Below are 23,418 nucleotides of genomic sequence, written 5' to 3'. Positions count from 1 at the left end.
TCTGTGAACAACATGGTATCATGAAATCATGAAAGTAATTGTGGAAGTACAGCATTGTTAGAAAAGGTAATTTCTGTAGTTTTATGCACAGTGATAGTCATAATCTATAACATTACTATTTAAACAAATTTTGACAGAACTGTACAAAAAAATAGTAATAAATATCCTGCAGGAGATGGTATTGATTTGTTTAACTTTCAGTGATTGTTTTTTTGAATTTGTGAAATTGTACTTCCAGTAAGCAGCTGTAATATTCTACTGCTGAAGCTTTGTATCTGTTCTGTAGTGTTCTAGAGCAGGACAGGCTTGGAGTGGAAGAAAAAGGAGCTAGAGACAAGTGAAAGATGTTACTTCACAGTAATAACTTTTTTATTGCTTCCTGAGGTAGATCTCTGGAAAAGCCTGCTTCCAATTCATCCAGGAAATCTTTAAGCATTTAGCAAGCACTTTTAAAAGTTCTTAAATTCTATAAGACAAATACATTTTTTTGCTGTGGTTTTGAACTCTTGCCTGGGATGTGTTCTTTGCTTAGTAGGTGTGCTCAAACTATCCTCAATGAAAATCTTTTCTAAAGATTATAATTGGTCAGTACACTAATTTGCTGTCTGCTTTCAATCCATTCTTCCTTAGAAAAGTCAGTCATACGTTGATTAGAATATCAGAGTGTATAATTGGAAAGTTGCTTATTTTTAGCACTAACATGCTGAGATATGAAAGAGTGGAAATTCTTAATTACCGAGTTGTTTATAGAAACTTTTGCTGAAGGAAAAATTGAGGTCTGCCCCTCAAACTAAAATTGTCATGTGTCATAGTTGACCAACTTTTTCTGGAGGTACTAGATTTTTTTAAAAGTAGATTTTATTTCTTTTGATGCTGTACTCTGAACAGTACAGTAATCACAGGACTGGGGGTTTTGTGTGTGTTTTGGCTTTCTTGAGCCCTAGTGTGTGAAGGGTTCTGAGGAAGATTTCATGCCATCTGACTACCAGTGGTCCCTGAAAAAACACTTCACAAATCTTTACATTACCAGCTCCAGAGCAAGCCTGTCCAGCTAAATGAAAATAGGTGTTATATATCCTGTAGTGTATGTATTGTTCCTGTCTTGAACAGTAGATACTCGGGGGATGAGGGTTAGGACTATTACCTCATAGGAATATGATGTCTTCAGTATGCTATGTCGACACTGCTAGCAAAAGGCAAGGTGATAATAAAAGAAGTGGAGAGTTCGGTTTGCAACGTCAAACCAGACAATGTAATTGTGAAGATTGAAGGAACCGATGAACCAAAAAGCATGGAATGAGGAGAAACCACGTGTTTCTATTTGTAGCTTGCTAAATATACTTCCACATGGTTGTGCAACTGGAATTAATTCAGCTCTTGAATAATGATATGGAGATAAGAAGTCACTTGGAGGTGAAAATTAAGTAAAAAGCTTGATAAACTACAACTGTGACTGTGGTTTAGAAAGGTGATGTTGGGGACCCTTATTTGGCTCAAGCATCCCGCAGCAGTCTGATGTCATTCTTTGAGCTATGCCAGCATAGTTGTGCGTCTGACCACATGGAGAATCAGTACTGGTCCTGATCTAGCTGATGGAAGCACTTCATGCAAAGCTTTTTCCACTGGGATTTTTAATGCATTGGATTTCCAGTCCATCTCTCACTACACAGTTGCCAGAACTGTCATAGAGGAAAGGTCATGCAAAGGTGAGAATAAGCTGAAAACCAGAAAGCTTTTAAATCTGAGTGGCTGCTGAACAAATTAGTATGAAATTGTATCCTCTGCCTGCCAAAGTGTGCTACAGAGTGCACTATCTGTGCTTTCTTTAGGAAAAGAAAGGTATTAGGCTTCCCTTAAAACTCAGACTGAATAGACTATTCAGCCTCATCTCTTACTTGGGCTGTAACGGTTTCTGAAGATAAAGTGGCCCCATAGAAGGATCAGACTATTTTTTCCAAGCAGTATCTGTGAGTATTTCTCTTGGACTCAGTGTTTCTGAAGTATCTTGAAGTGTTCAGAGACCTCTGAGAGAGCTTTTAATTAGCCAGCTCCTGCTTATTTGTTATACTATATGTCCAACTATCCAGACAGTTGTGTTTTAGCAATGAAGTGCTTGCTATAATAACTTAAATTGATAGGATAAAACATACTTTTCCACCTGGTATGTACCGTTAACTTGTTAGCATGGTGGTTAAGAGCCTGCATGCAGAGAGGACTTTGTCAGAGAACAGACCAAATGACTTCAGAGCTGAACTTTCCTTTCTTGAAAGCCTTTAGTATGCTCAGGTTGTATTTCCTTATGGCAAAATTGTTTAGAACTACCATGTTGATTTTAGTGGGTGATTGCATTTGACTGTCTTGCATGTATAGCGATGAATATGCTATACATGGTGTACTGGAGTGGGTTTTCAGGGTTATGCTGGCTTGGCCTGCTGATGATTGTGTACTGCAGAATTGACAGAGAACATGATTTTCTGTGCTCTGGAACAAAGTTTGAGACTATCAGAACAGGTTTTCTGATAGCTAGGCCGGTTTGAATAACCAGTGCAAGTGAAGCTGTGGGGTTGGTTTCCAGTGGTGCTAGCAAAACAAAGTGTTGGGGACACATTGGCAGAAGGATTGTAGAGAGGCAGCCCAAACTCAGCTCCCATAGCTTGGTATTAACTTGTTTGAAAAGACTGTTCAAATACTCTGCAAGGTTAAGTGGGTGGAAGTTTGTGGTTTTCCTTTCTACTGTATTTTCAGTACAAAACAGCTCCAGTTGGGAAATTGCTGTAGTATGACCATTTCTTTTTATTTTTGGTCTTTCTTGTTAAGTTTTAGGTCTGTGTGTTCCATATTGAGAAGCGGCTGATCTGAGGGAAGGGAGTCTATTAGATGTGGCAAGCAGCAGTGGTAAAGAGCACCTTTAAGCAGCAGCACAGCTGCTGCCTGATTGTGTCTCCTTCTAACAGTCCATGGAAGGCTGCAGTGTGGTGCTGACAGCAAACAGCCCAGCTGCTTCCCCAGCTGCTTGCGAGCTGTGGTCATGGCTTAATGGGCATAAAAGCCTACCTACCACCTGTCACGCAACAGAGATGGCAGAGGGGCACATGTGACCTTGGTAGTTTTAAAGTTTTCCAGATAAGCAATATGACGGATATTTCTGTAATACTTACTTATAACTTTAATAATTGATTATCACTGCAGTTAAATCTTTTGCATTAAAACTTTTATAGATTTACATCTCTGGATGTTGCTTGGAGATACTCCAAGGAAAAGGGCAACATCATTTACTTAGGTATGAAGACCTAATGCTTGTTGGGAAGAGTAAATACAGAAGACACAACCCGTGTAGTACAGTTTTCTGCTTTTATCTTCTAGAACTCAGTTCTTACATTACTTTTTATCTGTAGGGTGCAGTAGATGGTATACACTTCCATAATTTTCAGGATTTGTTGTCTTTGACCACAGTGGAAACAATACCATACTCTTATGAGTAAATGAACCTTTTTGTATAGCCTTTAAACATGGGACTTGTTTGCTGAATCTGAGGCAGATCGCTTGTCCTTAATGTCTACAACATATCACGCGTGGTCTCTTCATGTTTTTGGATGACTTTCATGAGTTCAGATGGCAAACAAATTTTCCATTTGATATTTGAGATGGGGGAGATCTCATTACAAGTCCATCACTCTTAACCTAACTGGTTTGATGGAATCTCAGCAAGAAATTACTGGTTTGCTTTGAGACCTTTTCAGAACCTGACAAGTTTTATTGTTTTTAATTCTGCTTGCTTATAAATTCCATAACCTTAAAAATAGCCATAGTCTAAAGAATTTCCTGGGTTACTGCACATTGTTGCATAAACAATGCATTAATGATCTACTGTAGTCCATTCAACATTTCTTCATCCTTGATTTCTATTAATTCTTCTTAAATAATTGTGCTGTAAATACATTGGTGAGGAAAATGGAAGAGCCTCTTTGTTTATTGAAGAAAGATCTAGCATATACAATTATTTGAAAGATGTATGATTCAGAATTGCCCTTCACTAAAAGTTGAAGATGAATTTGCATGTGCTTCTCATTTCTTATGCTTAGTAGAATGCAGAATTTGTGCATTCGTTATGTGCCTCTGTTCCTCTGGACACAATACTTGCCTAACCACAAAGGAAGGTCTTTAATTCAAGTTGACAAGTTAAAGTCTGAGTAAATTTTGGTGTGATCTGCAGAAACATACTTGATCTTCCTTTCCATGATATGGTGATAAGTTTCTGATGTTTTTTTCTCCTGTTCTCCCCCTCCCCAACCCCATTTCCAGTGTTCTATTTAGGTGAGTGTTTTCATTTTTTGAGCCTTTTCTGCTCCTCCTACTTGCTCATTGTTTTAAGAAAACCTCAGATTTGGAGTGCTTTTCAAAGCTTTTGTCAAGTTCCATCATATATAAAATTTGTTTTGCGTTTCTATAAAGCCTTTTCATCCATGTGAAATAAATCCATTCTGTAAAAATGTAAGGTAACATTTGTTGAAGTTTTCATTTGCTGAATTGTGTTGTTAAGCTTCTTTGCTTAAAAAGCAGAAGTAAACAGTTCTTATAATGTCATGTGTTGGCTGGCCTTTTTCCTTGATTTTGTGCTTTTTTTGGTGTAGTGAAAGTTCAAATCATTAATTTATGGGCTGTCTTTGCCTTTAGGTCCTACATTGCCTCGACAGAATTCACAGCTTCCCTCTCAAGTACAGAATGGTCCATCACAAGAAGAACTGGAAATCCAGAGAAGGTATGGTATTGTAAGTGAACATCTGTTCAATTAAAGAACATAGTAACTCCTTAGTAATGGTGAGAAATTAAGTGTCAAGGACTTAAAATTACTTGTCTTAGGGCAGCATCTGTATACCTGCAGTTTTCAGTAGTACAGCTTTCCTGCATAAGCACTCGTAGCTAGATCCCATGTTTGTGATCTCCACCAATTCAAACAGTGTAATTGCTTATTGGCCGGTCATGAAAGAGTTGAAGATTAGTTGGAAAGCTTTGGAAGATTTCACTGCTGTCATTTTCAATCAACCTAATTAATTTTCCAGTGACTGTTGTTTCTTCAGTTTTTGACACACACTTAAAAAGAAAGCAGCAGGGAAGGAAGGAAGTTTTAACCTTTAGAAATAAAGAATTAAGTCATGATGGAAAGTGGCAATTTTTATTCCTGAAAGTGGATTTGCTAGATCAAAATATTGTATTGGAAAGCTTGTTCACCTTTATACTATTAATTCTTTAGCAAAGAAAAGTTTATTTCCTGCTTTTAGTGTATAAATTTATGAAACCCTTAGTAGTTTAACTTTCAACTGTGGCAGTACTGGTTATATGTGTGCTGCCCTCAGGGAGTAGTCAAGCATTCCCCTGACCAGTTGACACTACTCCAAGCTAAGCTGTTCCCTTCAATGTCAAGCCACTATGCCTTGTCTGATACCCTGTGGGATATTTTTCAGACCAATAGCATTTCTAACATGGTCAGGAGTGTCGGTCTGCTTGAAGGCGGAAGGGCTCTGCAGAGGGATCTGGACAGGCGGGATCAATGGGCAGAGGCTAATTGTTCAACAAAGTCGGGTGCCAGGTCCTGCACTTGGTTCACAACAACCCCATGCAGAGCTACAGGCTTGAGGAAGAGTGGCTGGAAAGCTGCCTGGCAGAGAAGGACCTCTGATGGTCAACAGCTGGCCGAACATGGGCCAGCAGTGTGCCCGGGTAGCCAAGAAGGTCAACAGCATCCTGGCTTGTATCAGGAATGGTGTGATCAGCAGGACCAGAGAAGTGATTTTGCCCCTCTACTTGGCGCTGGTGAGGCTACACCTTGAGTACTGTGTTTGGTTTTGCACCTCTCACTGCAAGAAGGACATTGAGGGGCTGTAGCTTGTCTGGAGAAAGGCAGTGAAACCGTGGAGGGTCTGGGGCACAAATCTTCTGAGAAGTGACTGAAGAAGCTGAGATTGTTTAACCTGGAGAAGAGGAGACTGAGAAGAGACCTCATTTACTGTTTACAGCTATCTGAAAGGAAGTTGTAGTGGGGTGGATGTTGGTCTCTTCTCCCAGCTGACTAGGGATAAGATGAGATGAAATCAGCTGACTAGAGATAAGATGAGATGAAATGGCCTCAGGTTGCGTCGAGGAGGTTTAAATTGGCTATTAGAAAAAAAATCCTTACTGAAAGAGTGGTGGAGCATTGGAACAGGCTGCCCAGAGAAGTGGTGGAGTCTCCATCCTTGGACGTGTTCAGTAAACATTTAGACATGGCACTTCATGACATGGGTGGTGTTGGGCTAACAGTTGGACTGGATGGTTTTAGAGGTCTTTTCCAACCTTAATGATTCTGTGTTTCTATGAATATGGGTTAGTGCTTAGATTGAGTGTATGGGATATGGGTATATGAAATGGCAAAGTCTTCTAGGATAGTGCTGTCAGGCTGGGTTAAGTGAAAACAGCAAGACCTTGGACTGTCTCAAGCATACTGCCTGTGGTGCAATCCTGGATTGTTTTACAGTCAAAATATTCCCAGGAGATTAGCTGTTCCTTTCCAGAAGGGATGCTGGGAGCACTTTAGGTCACATGCAGTACAGATGCAGGGAACAAGATCCTTGAATAAAAAGGACGTAGTCCAGATTGATGGTGTAAATGCATTTAATAGCTTTCAGTGGTAACTGAAAAAATATTTTAACATGGTGGGTCTAATTGGCACTAAAATATTTTCTGTTTTGGTATTTTGCATTTTGTTTGTTTATGCAAAGGTGAGTAGAATGAGATTGTTAGTTTGGGAATCATTCATATTATAAATTTGGTGATAGCTATACACGTTGAACATACATGTTGAAGATCGAAATTTGTCATACCTGCCCATCTCTTCTGCAGTATGTTCTTCTGAGCAGGAAATGCTTTATCTGAAATTCTCCTTGTTCAAAGACAAATACCAAGAAGCTTATTACAAATCCATCTGATGTGTTTGCAACCAAGTCTGCTGTTGTCATACAGATCTTGTGTCACTTCTTTTGAATGACTTTTAAAAAACTTTTTCTTCTTGATTCTGTTTTTTTTTGTTGTTCTTAGTGACTTCTAGTGTTTTAATTTCCCATCTATTCCTTTAGAAGGCTGTATTAATTTGAAATTTATAATGCTGAAATACTTTTCAGAGAAGCATTGTAAATAGACTTCTCTCCAGAAAAAAATGCTGCCCCATATTAAGAGCTCTGCAAACCTCTCTTGAAATTTTTTGTGTAGGATATATTTTCAGATGGCACTCTTATAGCTACACTTTATTTGAACTGTGTGCTCTATTTGGTTTTGTCTAATATCCTCTTTGAAGTCTGGTCCTGGTTTTGATTTATTTTTCCCTTGAAATATGGATATTGAACTGGAATGAGTGTTTACTCATGTTGCTAGCCAGATTGTCTGTGGAAGGGCTATTGTTGTTGTGTCCTTAAGCCTAAAAACAACATGTAATTTTGTTAAAAACTCTGACAAATGCTTTTCTGGCCTCTTTACTGCTGTTACTATATGATTATAATACAGTTCAGTTAACTTTAAGCTAGAGCTTCTCTTCTGTAGTAACTGTCTTTCAGCTTTCAGACTAATAACTATAGTCTTACTACCATAATGCAGAGAATAGTAAAGAGTTGGGAAATAAAGGTTTAGGTGTGTATTACTTTTAACATCTACAAGTGACATTTCCAGTCTCAGTAAAAGGTAAAGGCAGTGTGGGCAGAATTGAATTCTATGGGGAGCAGGGAGACTACAGGGAATGAATGCAAGGGAAAGGAATAAATGTTACTGTGTAGGAAGGAACATGGAGTTTGTGATGCATCAGTAGAAGGGCAGGCTCTGCTAAGTCTATTGCTCGTGAAATGTTTAAGATATGACTTGATAACAGTCGTCTTTAAGTGCCTATTACATATACCTGAATTCAGTAGTGTTTGACTCCCATATTAAGTTCAGGAGAATATTTTTGAAGTCTGAGAGAAGCCTGAGAGAAATCTGCTTACATAAAAACTAAAATTGAAGAAGGGACCCTGTGGAAGTCATTTAGTCCAACCCTCTGCTCAAAGCCTGGCTAATTTCAAAGTTAAATTGTTTCTTGTAGCTTCAGGGTTTTCCTAGGCACAAATAGAAACATTTCCTCAGAAATGTTTTGCCAAAGGAGTGACTGGTGAAGAATGGCAAATAAAGAGAGCTCTTCGACTGATCTGATGTTTTCCTTCAGTTTTATAACCAGTGTTCAAGAATCCTGGGGAAATTGGGAACTGAAGAATTAAATTAGATGATTGTCAACAAAATTATCATTTTGATTTAGAATTTTCTATATTTTAGAAAGGAATTAGATGCATTACATATTGAGTAAAAGTGCTAAAGTAGTAATACTACTTTGTTTATTTTGCTGCAGAGCTTGTTACTTGAATATTTGCATTGTTATCAGTACAGTGATGACAGTCTGCAAAGCTAATGGGACCAGATAGGCTATCTAAAACACTGAGGTTTTTGAGGCCAAGATTACACATAAGGTGGTCAATGAAATATTTTTTTCTGGTGAATTGAGAACTTTGTTACTTTCTTTTAAGAAACCTTAACCCATGTTATATGCATTCCCTGTCAGGTAGTACTTGGAGATAACTGTAGTTTTCCTTAACTTGTGTTTATTTAAATACATTAATAACAAGATTTAAAAACACTCTAGCTTCCGTTTTCGATCTTCAAAAATGAAGGGATTTTTTGTTACATAGGTTATCTTTTATTTTGTTAGAGTAGTAGTCAGGCAGTGTTCATAAAATCCACTGATAATGAGCCAACTTCAGTTGACATACATACTTGTTATAACTTCAGAGTTACTTAATGTGAAATACTATTTTAAAATAAAAGATTAGTTCATGGCATGTCTCTGTGTTCTACTTGTGCATGTAAATTTACCTTCTCTTCCAGCCATGGTAAATATATTGTCAGGCATATGAGTCACTGAGTTGGTATCTAGTATGACACTTGGGAATTTAATGAGTTAAAGTTTATAAATAGCTTCAGAATCACTGCTGCTTCATAAATAAAGGAGACCAAGAACACCAGAAACAGAAAGTGTGTAGATTGTAAGGAACAATGAGGGTATACAAGCCACCTGTTGTCCTTCAGGGACGTAATGGACCAAAACTTGACCGACTTCTGTCGTAAGTACTGAAAAATACAAGTTCACATGAACACAGCAGCAGGATGTTAGGGGGGTTTGTAATTGTTAAATACTTCAAATTTGCTTACAGTTTTAGTTTATGTCATGGCTTGGGATGCTATTGTTAAAGAGTACTTGGTGTCTGACTATGCTGGAAAGTACTATTGATAGGATGTGGTTTTCATTATATCTTTGGGAGGCTTCTTAGTTTTAGATAGTACAAGTGCAGAGGCTGAAAAGGCTAGCAGTTTCTTGTTTACTGACAGGTTTGGTTTTTTTCCTGAGATTTTACTAATCTTAAGTTTTAGCTGTGGTAAAAGAATTTATATTTTCCCCTGTAAATTAGGAATTATTACATATATAATTCCTGAACTGTTCTGAAGACATGTGGAAAAAACTGAAAGAAAAAACTGTGGCATGCAATTCAGTAGCAATGTAGCAATAATAATTTAAAGGAAAGAAAGTTTATCTGTCACTCTCCATCCCTGGTTTCTGCTGATTTCCCACAGCCCATGACCTTTGCCTAGTTAGTGGCCAGATATACTGTTTACAGTTTTTCTTTGCTTTTGATATTGTGCCATTTATCCAACAGCTTATTTTGAAGAAGTAGGACTTTTTTAAAGGTATATGATTTGATTAGATTGTAGCTAAGCAAGCAGTTGTAATCTGAGATAGACATTTGAATATAATATTGTTGCTGGCTTGTTGGTGTATAAGAGCGGTCAGCCGAATACTCTCATCCTACATTGTGTGCTGTGCGTGTTATAAAATCTGCATGAAGTTTGTGTCCCAGAAACATGGTTTAGATGGAATGAAAGGGGTGTTTTTAGCAGGACAGGAGTCAAAAGGAGACAGCAAAAAGGCCCATCAGTGTTGTTTATCTCATCCTAAAGACTTCAGGGGCATGGTTTCTTGCCCTCAGAGTTTCTGGAAGGGTTCTGGTACTCATTTGAGTTCTGTCCTCTTGCTTTGTTTCCGTTCACAGTGAAGTTTTCCTTAGTTCTGTCAGGTCTAGCTTTCAGAGACTTAATAACTGGCTTTATGGAGAGATAGTGGGTGCCGTCTGGTTACAGTACTGAATAGCTGTAAATGTTGGGTAACACCAACATATTTAGCAGGCTGAGAAGAGCACTTTTCCATTAAGCAGTCTTTGACTACATTGGCAAAATTGCTGCCTTAATTGCTGCAGTTGAATATGGATGTTGGTTGAAGGATGATTCTGACAAGTATCATGGTTAATGCTTTTGAAAATGTCTCCTTGAAATCTTATCCTTTCTGCAAAATTTTTCTCTTTAATGCAAAACAAGACATTGGGATTAAACTGTTCCACATTATTTTCGAGATTTTTTTTTTTTGTTGTGGTTGCCTTTCATGAATTTAGTTCTGTCCTGACCATACTCACTACAATACCACTGAGAGGGAGTTCCCCGTGAAAGCAGGATTTTCTGCTACCAAGAGTCTTATTTTTTCTAAAATTTGATGTGCACAGATGACTTCTGGCAATATGGATTCTGCCAGATAAGTTCAAGTTTTCTGTTAGTGTATGTAATAAGTTGAGAAGATCAAGATGAGATCAAACCTAATCAAGTCTAAATTGATCCATTTCTCTATTAGAAATCAATAACCTTTAGGTTTATAGCTGCCACTTCATGTCTTCAGTGTGGTGGTTGGTTACCAGTTTTCACTTGACTGATAAAACTGAATTCTTTCTCTTATTTTCTTATTTCCAACTAATGTGGAACATTTTATAACATAAAAGTTAGACCTTGAATCCTTTTTTTTATCGAGGAAATGAAGGCCTCTTAGTTTGACCTTGCTCATGTGAAAAGATTTAGCACTACTTTTGAAGAAAGGAATAATTAACCAGAGAAAACATATCACAGTAAACTGTACCCAGATAGTATTTCCTTCTGCAAAAGAAGGAAAGATGTTCATGTGGTGTTCCTGGGCTCCAGTAAACCATTTGACAAGTATCAAGAGGGAGGTTCCTAGTTAAGGTAGAAGACTATGTGGAGTTGTGAGGAGAATAAGCAGTTCCTCCTGTATCATTGGGGAAGACGAAGTTTTATTTAGTGCTTTGCTGAACAAAATAAGTCTTTGCTGCTGATACGAGTTGAGATGTGCGAGTACCAAATAGAACAGGAGGAGTTGGATAATGTTGAGGATTTTGACGACCACAACAAGATGAGAAATAATGGCGTCCTGGTTTTAGGCATTGGTGGGGGGAGAAACCCCAACCTGCAGACGAAATACTAGGGTTTAGTATGTCTTAATAGTAGCGTATGGGGAAGATCAAGTCAAGGGGACAAGTGTTAGATGCAATATTGGTCAGTTAGGGTAAAGCTGCTTGAACATTGGAGATAGCTATAATGGCCTCTAGATTTTGTTTCAAAGTCATGATACATGTAATTAATTAAAATGCCTTTATAATTTTGCATTAAATTACATGTAAAATATTCTGTGATACAAACTTTAAAAAAGACATAATTAAACAGTCTCACCTTTCACTACTGCTTAAAGACCCAGAGGTCCACCACTGTTGAAACTGAAGTCATTGTCAGTTCTGGAGCATATACATAGAGTCATGTCACAAACCTCTTGCCTTTGAGCAGTCAAACTTTACTCATCTTCTACGTGACTGTTTCCTGCTCTTTTTATTAAGTCAACTAGCTCTTGTCTGGATTTCTCTGAAACAATGTGTAGCGTACTCAGGGTGGAAGCTATCCCACCTGTCTTGCACTTGGAAAAAAAATAAAGCTAACTTGATAAGAGTTTTAGTGAGAGCACGTAGCAAGAATTTAGTGTGGATGATGCAAACTGAAGTTCATACAACTGAGAGAGCTTAGGAAGATGGGAAGAGATTGAATTTTGATGGCTTCTGCTGGCATTATGTTATTGGTGCATCAGGTGTACTTTCTAGTCACAAAGGCTCTTGGTCTCAGTGGAGGCTGCCTGTGTTTGGAAATTTGCTATCTCTGTTGGTATGATTTAGAATATATTTTCTCTTTGTAAGTGATTATGAAATGTGTATTCATTCCATGCTACATAAGCATTAATATGTAGGCTCTGAGATATGTATTCAGTAGGTTTATCTATCCATACAGGAGAACGAGCCCTGTGGCAAATGCTGAATTTTGGGATGATGAATAAATGTTTAATATTAAAGATGGAAGAGCAAGTTTGATGTTGATACTCAGGTTTTATTATTCAGGTACGATCCTGCAAGTTTAATGGGCCATAGCAGATGCAACTTTTCCTTTTCTGAACTTGTGCAGGAGATGATCAGAGGATTAAGCTGTTAAAACTCAACTAGCAGCTAAATTCAGAATAATCAACATTCAAGTGATCAACATTTAAATTTTTTAAATGGTTATAACAGTGACAAAGTAAGTTCACTGTATCTAGTTAAATTGATGTCCAAAGAGTGCATGTAGTTCCTTGCATTCACAAGATAACTGCACTTCTGTAGATGACAACGTGCTTCAGATGGAGCTGAGGTCACCCTGCATCTGGTGTTAGTGCCTCTAGCTCAGCTATGCATTGTGTAGCCTGTTTGCAGCCAGCTGCTCCATTTGTTTCAGTGACTCAGTGGTGGGAGGAGAGCCATCATGTGAGATGTATTCTAGTAGGTAGTGACTGTTGGATTAGATAATGTTATCTATGCCCACATACTGGGACTTTATGCATTTTACAATAAAACTCCAAACATTACTGTTTTGTTTATTGCTCCATAGATTGGGGCAGGGTTAGAGGAGCTGGTGCAAGAGCTCAGAGCAGCCCAGAAAGCCTAGGAATACTGCAACTCCAGGACTGAAATACTACAGACATTTTTGCATAGTGCTTATTGCAATGCAACTTTTTAAATTGGTAAATGATTTTTAATGGTTAAACGTATTTTAATATTTAGTTAATTGGTAATCATAAGTTTAATGGCCAAATCTACAACACATTTTTATTAACTCCATTGGTTTCGTTTGATAAATCCCAGTGTAATTATGGTTGATATTGTACACTTTCAGAACTTTGATACAACAGCATTATTCCTAGATTTGTTGTTTATGTTTGGTTATAAACTTTACATTTAAAAAAAACCCCAACAGCTAGTTAAGCACAGAATGCAGGATGCATACATGGTTGAATACTTCTGTATAATCACACTGTGGTTTCTTATTCACAATGTCTTAATGGTGACTTTTAGAATAGTTAGAGTAGAATATATTGCTGTGGTGTTTTAAGCTACTAATGGTTTAGCAACCTTCTGTTGTTTTTGAATAGTTAACAGCACAAACAAACTATTCTTCAAAAAAAGCAAAAGATGCTGTGTGGGACACAGACCTGAAAATCTCCACTCAAGAATCCATTTTATGATATTTTTTTAAAGGCATCATTATGTCATTTTGGTGGCTTGAGTGGTGGGTTTAGTGTCCTCTTTCAATATACTCATTAGTATTGTTTTGGTCCATCCTTGTTCTTGTTGCACCTATAGGTGGGCAAAACAAGGATAGTATTCCTGTTGATCTGAGTGATTTGATGCCCTGCTGTGACACCAAGGTGACCTGTCAGAGCAAGACAGCTATTAACTCCCACAAATGGATATGTTACTTCTAGGTTTTTTTCTCTTGGTGCCCTTGTGACACCAGCTCTGTTTTTCACCACAATGCGAGTTGCTTACTGTTGAGGCTTACTGTTGAGGCATACTGTCTTTGGTGGAATGACAGTCTTTCCACAAAGTGAGATATTAGTGATAACTCTTCCGGAGACCAGGACACAGCTTAAATGTGAAGAGTGTTCCAGGAAAAAACAGATTCTCTCTGACTCTTTGAGTCTGCTCTGACAGAGAATATTATTTTACCAGTAAACTAAAGGCAGGTCTGGATTGCAGTTGTCATACCATCACAAAGTTTGGATTTTGTTCAGCAGGGACACAACAGTGTGTACGTAAGTCTGCCTGTTGCATTTTAGTCCTTATGTTATTTGAAGACTGCAGTCATGCTCTTGCTTCATGTCTGCCCGAAGAACTGGAGAATTAATGCTGATAGAGTTCAAGTTACAAGAAAGTATTGTAAATATGATTTTCTTCATTCTGTGACTATATACCTACTCTTTAATTGGACAAAAGTATAAGGGCAAGAAGAAGAGGGGAAATAACTTTAAAAGCTATTGCAGTATTAAAGTAAGTTAATTTAAAACCAAGAACAACAAAAAATGACCAATACTTGCCCTCCCCACTCCAGAGTGAAGATTCTTAAGATGCTTTTGGAGTGGATCTAATTAAAATCCAGAAAAAAAGTTCCATGAGTAGAATGCATGATAAAAATAGCACCTGTTCAGAAATTCTGAAGTTGACCCTTTGAATCTAAACCCATATGTGACAGTACCTGCACTGCGTATGACTGACGTGGTGGTCAGTTTTATAGCACTGTCTCAGCTATTCAATGTGAATTAGCTCTTAGATTCTAGTAGTTCACACCTTTAAAATAAATAACATTGCACTATAACATAGATTTCTGGGGCATTTTATTAACTCTTTAGTGTTTTCAAAACTTCTGCTGGTAGCTAGAAATGATGCTTTTTAAGGCTGAAGTATTTTCATGTATTGCTTTCACAATACTCTTAAACCCTTCTGGTTTAGAACTACCAAAATCTTGACATTTCCAAAATGCTTTAATTGATGTGTAGTAACTGTTCTTAATCTGTTAATGCTTTCACATAACGTAATATTAATCTCTGACAGAATTTTAAAATTAAATTACATTATCTAATGCTAACTAAACACACGCAGTGAGATCTAATTCAAACAGATTTATCTTCCGTTTTGTGGGTTTTTTTTGTTGGTTTTGTTTGTTTGTTTTTTTAATTAGCAAAATGAATTCTTAATCTTTTTAAGCTACAGCTGTTACACATGTTAAGCTTTAGTTCTTAGTTCTTGTAATTCATCCTTGCTCATTAAATTGTGTTGAAGCAACAGGATTGCATTACTGACATACTGATCTTTTGACCTGTGCCACGTTTGGTTTTCTGAATGGTTTATTAAAGTTCTTAAAAATACTGTAAAAAATGTAATGGGTTGTGATGGATGATGTTTGGGGTTTGGTTTTTTTTTTTCTCTCCTGCTTGTTCATAAAGGGATGCTTCAGTATAATGAAAATAATTTAAACTTAAAATTATTCTCAAGGGTGGTGTATTGCATCTCTTTTATCTCACTGCATAGGAATTTTATAAACGATAGGAAATGTTTGCAAGGTATTTTGCTGCCCTCTCTTGGTAGAGCGTTTTTATCATAAGCAAAATGCTTGGATCGTTAATAGTTTTTATTTGTATGTTTATAAAAAATTTGGTTTTATTCCTTTACTTCCTGAATAAATGGAAAATGAGGTTTCTTTACAAAGTAAACCATTAAATACTGAATCACTCAGTATTTATTTAATCATGGACTTTTTCATTTAGGTCGTGTGTAGGTGACATTCATGACATTTATCTGTATTTTAGTGGACAGCCAATACAGTTTAATAGTGTTCATTGCTGACCGAAATATTTTTTGCTTCAGATGAAGGCTGAAGTGTATAAACACTTAGGTATGTTTTGTTATGATGTGGGCATTGTATCTTTATAGCGCTTGGCAGTGGAGGATAAACCCCAGGTAAGCCTCAGGATCATGTTTATACGTATTAGGAGAACTAGTCAATCCCAAACAAACTGATTTAGACATACATCTTAGGCTTTAGCTAAAATTGCATGTAATTACAGGCTATATAGAGACACAGTATACATTTACAGAGTGTACAATCTCTTCATCCATGTCTCCCTCTTAACCTTGTATATAGTACATGCATATATACACATAGACATACCCCTCTTGGTAGTTAGAAAAGCTTTACGTAAAAACTAACAAAACTCCTTGCCCTTCTAGGCCAGGGCAAATGCCTAGAATACATCACCCACTACTCTCCAATCATCTGCATGGTTTTTCATCAGCAGCTCCTAAATGTCTGTCTTCGAATCATTCTGGCAAGGAGTTACACAGTTCATCTGCCTGATGTGCAGAGGTGCTCACACTTCTCTAGCTCTTCTAGCTCTTCTAGCTCTTCTAGCTCTTCTAGCTCTTCTAGCTCTTCTAGCTCTTCTAGCTCTTCTAGCTCTTCTAGCTCTTCTAGCTCTTCTAGCTCTTCTAGCTCTTCTAGCTCTTCTAGCTCTTCTAGCTCTTCTAGCTCTTCTAGCTCTTCTAGCTCTTCTAGCTCTTCTAGCTCTTCTAGCTCTTCTAGCTCTTCTAGCTCTTCTAGCTCTTCTAGCTCTTCTAGCTCTTCTAGCTCTCTATCCATATATCCATTTTGGTTGTTTGTTTAATTGTTTGGTGGTTCATTTGTTTATTTGGTTAGGTCTTTGTTTATTTGTTAGTTTATTTCTTTGTTTATTTGTTGAAAGAAAGAGGGAGAGCAAGAGGGAGAAATAGAGAGAAGGAGGTAGGGAGAGAGCGAAAGAACATGTTATTGAGTGGTTATTGTTATAGAACTGTATGTCATAACCCCAATATCTCAGTCCGGAGTCAGAAGTTAACTAGTCCAGCATTTTATATGTGTATTATGTGTATTTAGCAGATTTCCCCTCTGTCCCGTGCATCACTTCAGTTATATCTTGGATGAGTGTTATTTGCCAAAGTTATTGCCTAGTTACTTGGAATTAAAGTCTTCATAATCAGTCATCATCATTACTATCTTAAATAATTTAATATTAAGGAATTTAGTCAAGAGCACTTCACTATTTCTTTTTATGAAAGTATGAAGTGGCATAGCTCTTTCTATGGCTTATTGCAGAACTGCCTCAGTGACACTGCTCTTTTGTGACAAGTGACTTATAGTGATATTCTATTTCTGTAAAGAAATTAAGAAAAAGGAAATGTAAATATCTGGCAGTTACTTGATGTGGTATTAAACCCAGTGAATTGATACCTTCCAGTTTCATGAACTAAATGTAACACGATGTGTTTATAACCTCAAATGCCTTATCTACATTTTAGTTTTAGGATTAATAATGTGTACATTTTTAGGTAGAATGTGCTTGTTTCTGTGCAAGGAATGAAAAAATGAACAAAATAAACTAAAGCTGCTTTGGAGTCTAAACGTTCACTGTCTCTGAATAGCCTTTTAGCTACAAATATCTGTGCATCCCCCTCTCCCTTACAATAAAAGAGCCTAAGACGACCAAGCTGAAGTTATCCGTGATGAAAACTCTGTATTTCTCTAATTATAAATTTTATCTGAGGAGAAAAGAGCACATGGTAAAGCTGGTTTGTACAATACAGAGCAAGCAAAAATGCAGTGCTGAAAATATTTTCATAGCCTTTTTGGAGCTTAAATTTCAGTGGCTTGTATTGTATTCTGTTGATAATTTGTACAAATCCTCTAATGATTCCACGTATGTGTTAGTCAATTAGTAGACATCTTTGTGGACTTAAGAGGCTGAAAATCAAGCATTTAATAAGCTGAGTTGTACCCTATTTTCTTAATGACTGCTATTACAGGGAGAGCAGGAGCTGATGGGAGATCCAGGAAACTAACAGGCCTGTCAGTCTGACCTCAGTGCTGGGGAAAGTCATGGAACAGGTGATCTTGAGTGCTATCATACAGCACATGCAAGAGAACTGGGTGATCAGGCCCAGTCAACACAGGCTCATGAAAGGCAGGTCCTGCCAAACTAACCTGATTGCCTTCTATGGTTGGACTCGATGGTCTGATGGGTCTTTTCCAACCTAGTGATTCTGTGATTCTGTAACTGATACAGGAACAGAACTATTTTGCGGCTTCTGAGGATGTTGGGTAACAAGTTCAGTAGGGAGAAGTCCTTTTGCGACATGTAACTAGAACTTAATTGCTTATAGCGATTATGAAATTTCAAAATTTTACAGGGTTTGTTTGATTTTAAAGAAAAAGCATTGTTCTGAAAGAAGCTGAACTTCGGTAGTAACTGTGCATGAGCTGGGATTTCCAGTTCTGCCTGTGTTTCCTGAGCACGAATAGGAATGAAATAGCTTAAGTTCTCTTCATTTTCAGGCCTCAGTTTTACATCACTGTAAGCGTGTAGTGTAGAATTAATAATGACCTTTCCAAATGAAATTGTCCAGTAGCAGTCTATAGAAAACACAAATCTAATAGATTAAGGTGTCAAAATTTAGGACTCCATTTTGCTTTATATTTAGAAGCTACTTTTGCTTTGTATTTGTTTAGAAGCTATCTTCAGTTTGCATCTGCATGGCAGAAGAAATAAATGTGTGCTTTGTATACTTCTTCTTTTTAACACCACGATTTCTTGAAAATAAGAATTCAAATAGAGGATGATAACTAACAAGATTTTCAGTGGTGCACACTGGCAGGAACACATTGGCTGCAGCTTTGAGGAGGATGTATAATTCTTCCTTCAGTAGTGAGCTCCCCCAAGAGATGAAAAAGCTTTGAAAAATCAAAAGCTATATTTTAGCTGACTAGAAACGTGTATTTTATTTGAATGTACATTGTTTTTAGAACTAAAGGGAGGGGAGATGTTTACAGCTTTTCCCACTGTATGTTTGCATTAAAGTCCTTTCTTTTCAGTCACCCTGGTGGGTGTGGGCAGCAAATTTTGCATGATTCCTTCTTGCCCTTTGGAAGTTCTTTGTTTCCTCTGACTGGCTTTTACTTGTGGTTTTTTTATCCTCTCCACATCTTTCCTCTAGCTACTTTCCTTTGCAAAGACTTCATGAACTGGAAACTGCAGCTCCCTGCAGTGTTTCCTTGGCTGCTGCACCCTGGATTTTTTTCTTAGCATGTCCACTTTTCCCCTGCCTTCAGGCTGTTCTTGTCTTGACACCAGTTAAATTGTATGTTCATGTAGTAGCATGTAGGTGTAGAGGGACACACACATTTTGATTCTGTAAAATTTGGACAACTTCTGGTGGACTAGCTTAACTGCAAAGCATTATTTATTTGGAAGTGAGTTTTTTTGATGAGTGTTACTGCTGTTTCACTGTACTTTTATTCATTGCTTCAAGTACAAAATACTGTGCGAAGAATAAATGTGATTCCATATCCCAAACTGGGAGGATTGCATCAGTTAGTAAAGTATCAATGACAACTTTCTACTCTTGCCTCTTGAAAGCTCTCCCTCAGAATGTTCAGTCAGGTAAGAAGAAATTGGATATATGATTCTTTTTACTGTAAGCACAATACAACTGTTTTCCAGCTCAGAAAAATAATGTGTAGAATTAAGAATTTTATGTAGGTATAAATACCTTGCTTTTGTCCTTGCTGATGCAAAGATCATTGACTAGTTTATCTCTTCTTGTTCTGAACAAGTTGCTGTATTTCTGTTTTTTGCTTTGCGGCTTAGTCTTTTCCCCTTTTTTCATGATTGTAGACAGTTGCAAGAGCAACAGAGGCAGAAGGAGCTGGAACGGGAGAGGCTGGAGCGTGAACGAATGGAACGGGACAGGCTGGAGAGAGAGAGGCTAGAAAGGGAAAGACTTGAAAGAGAGCGCCTAGAACAGGAGCAACTGGAAAGAGAACGGCAAGAAAGGGAACGGCAAGAACGCCTAGAAAGAGAGAGACAAGAGAAGGAGAGGCAGGATCGAGAACGGCTTGAACGACTTGAACGAGAAAGGCAAGAAAGAGAACGGCAAGAACAGTTGGAAAGGGAACAATTGGAATGGGAAAGAGAGAGAAGAATTTCAAACGCTGGTAAGAATTTCAAACCTGAGTGTATTCAAATACCAGAGTGCTCTTTATGTGTTTGGGTTGTGGAGAGGGAGAGAAGCAACGGAAGGCAGTGAGTACAGTTGTGCAACAACAGTCAGTGTTTCGGGCTTCTATTTGCTGGAATTGCTTCCACTTTTATGACAAGAAGTCCAAGGTCTGTGACTTTCTTGTCATAATTTTCTATCAACTCTGAAATTTTCTTTTTGCACTATTTGCTCACTCCATTTCCATACTCTCTGATTGCTTGAAGAACTTGAACACCTCCAACACTGGTTAAAGTATGATGAGCTAAAATTTCTAAATACCTTATTGTTTGGTCTGTTGAACAAGATGTATTCTCATTACATAATTTGGGGGAAAAATATGTTAATGTAGAAGGTATGTACCTACCTGAGGCAAAGTAATAGCGCAAGAAATGCCTTTTCATATAAAGTTTTGCTTAATCTATCATTGTAGCAACGTTTCACTGAAATGTATTATATATGTTTATACATAAGGGCTTGTGGAAATGTATCCAGTGGCAATGAAAGGTTTCTCATTTTGGTAATATAATGGAATGTTAGTCAAGTACTTTGTTGTTCTTAATAACAAACTCAGTTTACTTAAGAAGTCAGCTCATGGTAAAATTTGAGGTATACTATGTTAGAGCTGGTCACTTTAGAGCAGAGGATTTTATTGGTAGTTTTATTCCCAGTAGTTTCAAGTTTGTGATGGAGCTTTTTCTGGGGAAGAGAAAGGTGATACTTGCTGCCAATGGTGTGAGTTTTTTTAATGGAGTTGTAACAAATGTTAAGATCACTACACTTGCTTGCAATTTGCAACCAAATAAGAAGAGAAAAGCTGATAAAAGACTGATTAATCAACCCTGTATCTAATCCATCTCACAGGTGGAATTGAGAAAACTTAACTCTAGAATGTATTTGTAAATTCAAATGTTGGCACAAAAATAGTTGGTAAAATTTAAAAGCAACTGTTGATAATATGTAAAACTTTCCTAACAATGTTTTCACTTGTGCCTAATCCTCTGGTACTAACTGTAGTCTACATTTATACATTTTGTTTGAATGCTGGTTTTGTTGCTTCATTAGCTCCCTTTTTCTCTTTCTCCTTTTTTTTATCCTGCCTTTGCTGCCGCTTTCCATCTTCTGTCCAGCTCCATCTTTCGACAACTCCCCGTATAGCACTCCACTTCCTGACTACTCCAGTTGCCAGCCTCCTTCAGCACCTCCTCCATCATATGCAAAAGCAGTCTCAGCACCAATGTCAGAGGCCGCACCAGAGTACGCTGTAGTGACTTCTGCACCACCGACTTCCACTCCCCCTACACCGCCTCTAAGGCACTCTGCATCACGTTTTGCTACATCTTTAGGCTCAGCCTTCCACCCCGTTCTCCCCCATTATGCTACGGTTCCTCGTCCGCTGAACAAAAGTTCTCGGCCTCCTTCTCCTGTCAATGCCCCAGCGACTTTGCCTCCAAATACAAAGCCTGTGGCCTGGTCTGCACCCAGTTTTGCTCCCCTTCCCCCATCTCCTCCAGTAATGATAAGCAGCCCACCAGGCAAAGCTACTGGTCCAAGACCTGTCCTCCCGGTATCAGCTTCTAATCCAGTGACCCAAATGTCCACGTCTCCCACAGCTCCTAACGGGCTTCCTGAAAACCTGGCTTATCCGGTTCCTTCACCTTCTACCTCAGGTCCAACTCCACCTCCGCCACCTCCTCCCCCGCCACTGCCTTCCTTTCCGCCTCTGTCACTCTCTGGACCTCAAGCTTCTCCTTCTCCCAACTCCCCGAATGCCTCGACTCCCTCATCCAAGCCTAGTGTTCTCCCTTCTCCCTCTGCAGCTACCCCTGCCTCTGTTGAGAACTCTCTAAACTCTGTGCTGGGAGACTCCTCTGCTTCTGAGCCAGTCTTGCAGGCAGCCTCTCAGCTGATTGAACCTACGACCCAGCAGGGTAAGGCTTTCTGTTATTGCTACTAATGCACTAATCAGGAATGCAGTCAAAACCAATTGGTGTCAAAATAACTGCCCCGAAGAATTAATACAGTGCTTTCAAAGTTGCAGTGATCTTAATACCACAATGAAATACCATTTGGAAAGCTGGGGTAAGGGAACCTTTAAAGCTCCATGGAGAAGAGCCAGCTTCCTGTGACCTGCCAAAAGTAAATTTCTGATTTCTTAAGCTCTTATCTGTTAAGAAAAGAGCTTATTGAATACTTGCTTGGTAAATCTTGCACTTTTAGTATATTTGGAACATAGTGTTAATAGGTAGCATCATAAGTTTCCTAATGGTAGCCAACAGGGAAGAACACATGTGTGGCTCTGAACGTGTGAATGACCTTAAGCAAGGAATAATCTGAACCACTTCGATACTCTGTTCAAATTTAAAAATTTTGTTTCATTCTGAATAGTGGTTGTATTGTGATATCTGGCTGTATGCATGTACTTATGGAAGGACAGGTCTACCAGTGTCGCTAAAAAGACTAGAAAACAAGTTTGGTTAAGCACGTGACAGTCTTAACAGACACTACCAATACGATAGAAGTGTGGTACAGGGATGTAAATACCTCTGTTAGTCCTGAGTCCTGCTTTTGTATTGATTTAATAGATTTAGGTCTTCATATGCAAGTCTGCAGTAACTTGACTAACTGTGTGGGCAGAGGGGCGTCTAGAGCATGAGCAGGCTGTGGCTTCATCACACACAAGCCATGCAGAGCAGATGCTGTTCATACCTTTTGTCTTAAATGAAGGTGTGAGCTACTCTGTGCAAATCGCGTGAGTAGCCTCAGTTGTAGTGTGGAATAAGTGTGCACTTGGACAGCAAGTGATAACAAGGAGTTTAGATGGCTTTTAAATTTAAACAGTGGTTAGCAGAGTAGGAAACCAGGAAGAGTCTTGTGTGAAATGCCTGCCTGTAGAGGTCACTTAAGGTAGTTGCATGGATTTTTTTAGTAGTTTATGGCAATTTGGTTGAGGCGGAGGAGGATGCGTGGGGCTGTTTTCTTAGTCACAGTTTCATAAACCGTTCCTATAACGGTGATCATAAGCATATCCTTTCTTCAAAACATAATTTGTATTGCATATCAGTGTGAACTTTAAGCATTAAAGGAATTGTAAATAAAAAATAGAAGAGCTTGTTCCTCTCAGCTTAAAATGTCAGCTTGCTAACTCACTAATTAATGTTTGTATTAAATTATTAAAGTTGATTCCTGGAATGTTTTTTAGAGGAAGATTTTTATATAGCTTAGAAACTAGCATTGGCACTCAGTTCCAGGGTTCAGATGCTTGGGGTGGTATGTTAAATGCTTGTCAAAGTCTCTATGCATTTAGCACCATTTGAACTCACAGGATTGTTCCTACACAGTATAGTGCTCGTGCCTTACCTGACTCTTTGTAAAAAGCCATGTCTGTTTCCTGGTATAAGATTCTTCTTGGTTGCAGCACAGAACCTGACTGGAACGGTTTTGTATGTAAATGTCTCTGAAACTGTCTGATCTCTCATTGTACACTATGTAATATTTTTAG

The 23,418-nt window shown here is 38.2% G+C and overlaps 2 protein-coding genes across 7 annotated transcripts in view; one reads left to right on the top strand and one right to left on the bottom strand.

The window, feature by feature from the left end:
- ENAH (ENAH actin regulator) overlaps positions 1-23,418 on the top strand; it is a 97,346-nt gene that overhangs the window by 56,100 nt on the left and 17,828 nt on the right. For 2 of the 6 annotated variants that reach the window (XM_069852723.1, XM_069852725.1), the window contains exons 4-6: positions 4,675-4,759; positions 19,556-19,875; positions 21,047-21,847. In XM_069852723.1, coding sequence (XP_069708824.1) covers positions 4,675-4,759; positions 19,556-19,875; positions 21,047-21,847 — 1,206 coding nt within the window. The remainder of the gene's footprint in view (positions 1-4,674; positions 4,760-19,555; positions 19,876-21,046; positions 21,848-23,418) is intronic. The other 4 variants (XM_069852726.1, XM_069852727.1, XM_069852728.1 and 1 more) reach the window with 2 other exon arrangements.
- Positions 3,759-23,418, bottom strand: part of CNIH3 (cornichon family AMPA receptor auxiliary protein 3) — a 199,241-nt gene continuing 179,581 nt past the window's right edge. Inside the window, exon 7 of the transcript XR_011337055.1 lies at positions 3,759-3,771. The gene's annotated coding sequence lies outside the window, so the exon portion shown is untranslated. The remainder of the gene's footprint in view (positions 3,772-23,418) is intronic.

Source organism: Phaenicophaeus curvirostris, chromosome 2 (assembly GCF_032191515.1).
Source record: "Phaenicophaeus curvirostris isolate KB17595 chromosome 2, BPBGC_Pcur_1.0, whole genome shotgun sequence".
NCBI classification, from domain to species: Eukaryota; Metazoa; Chordata; class Aves; order Cuculiformes; family Cuculidae; genus Phaenicophaeus; species Phaenicophaeus curvirostris.
Note: the sequence above shows the minus strand (reverse complement) of the source record. Positions and strands in the feature narration are given on the sequence as shown.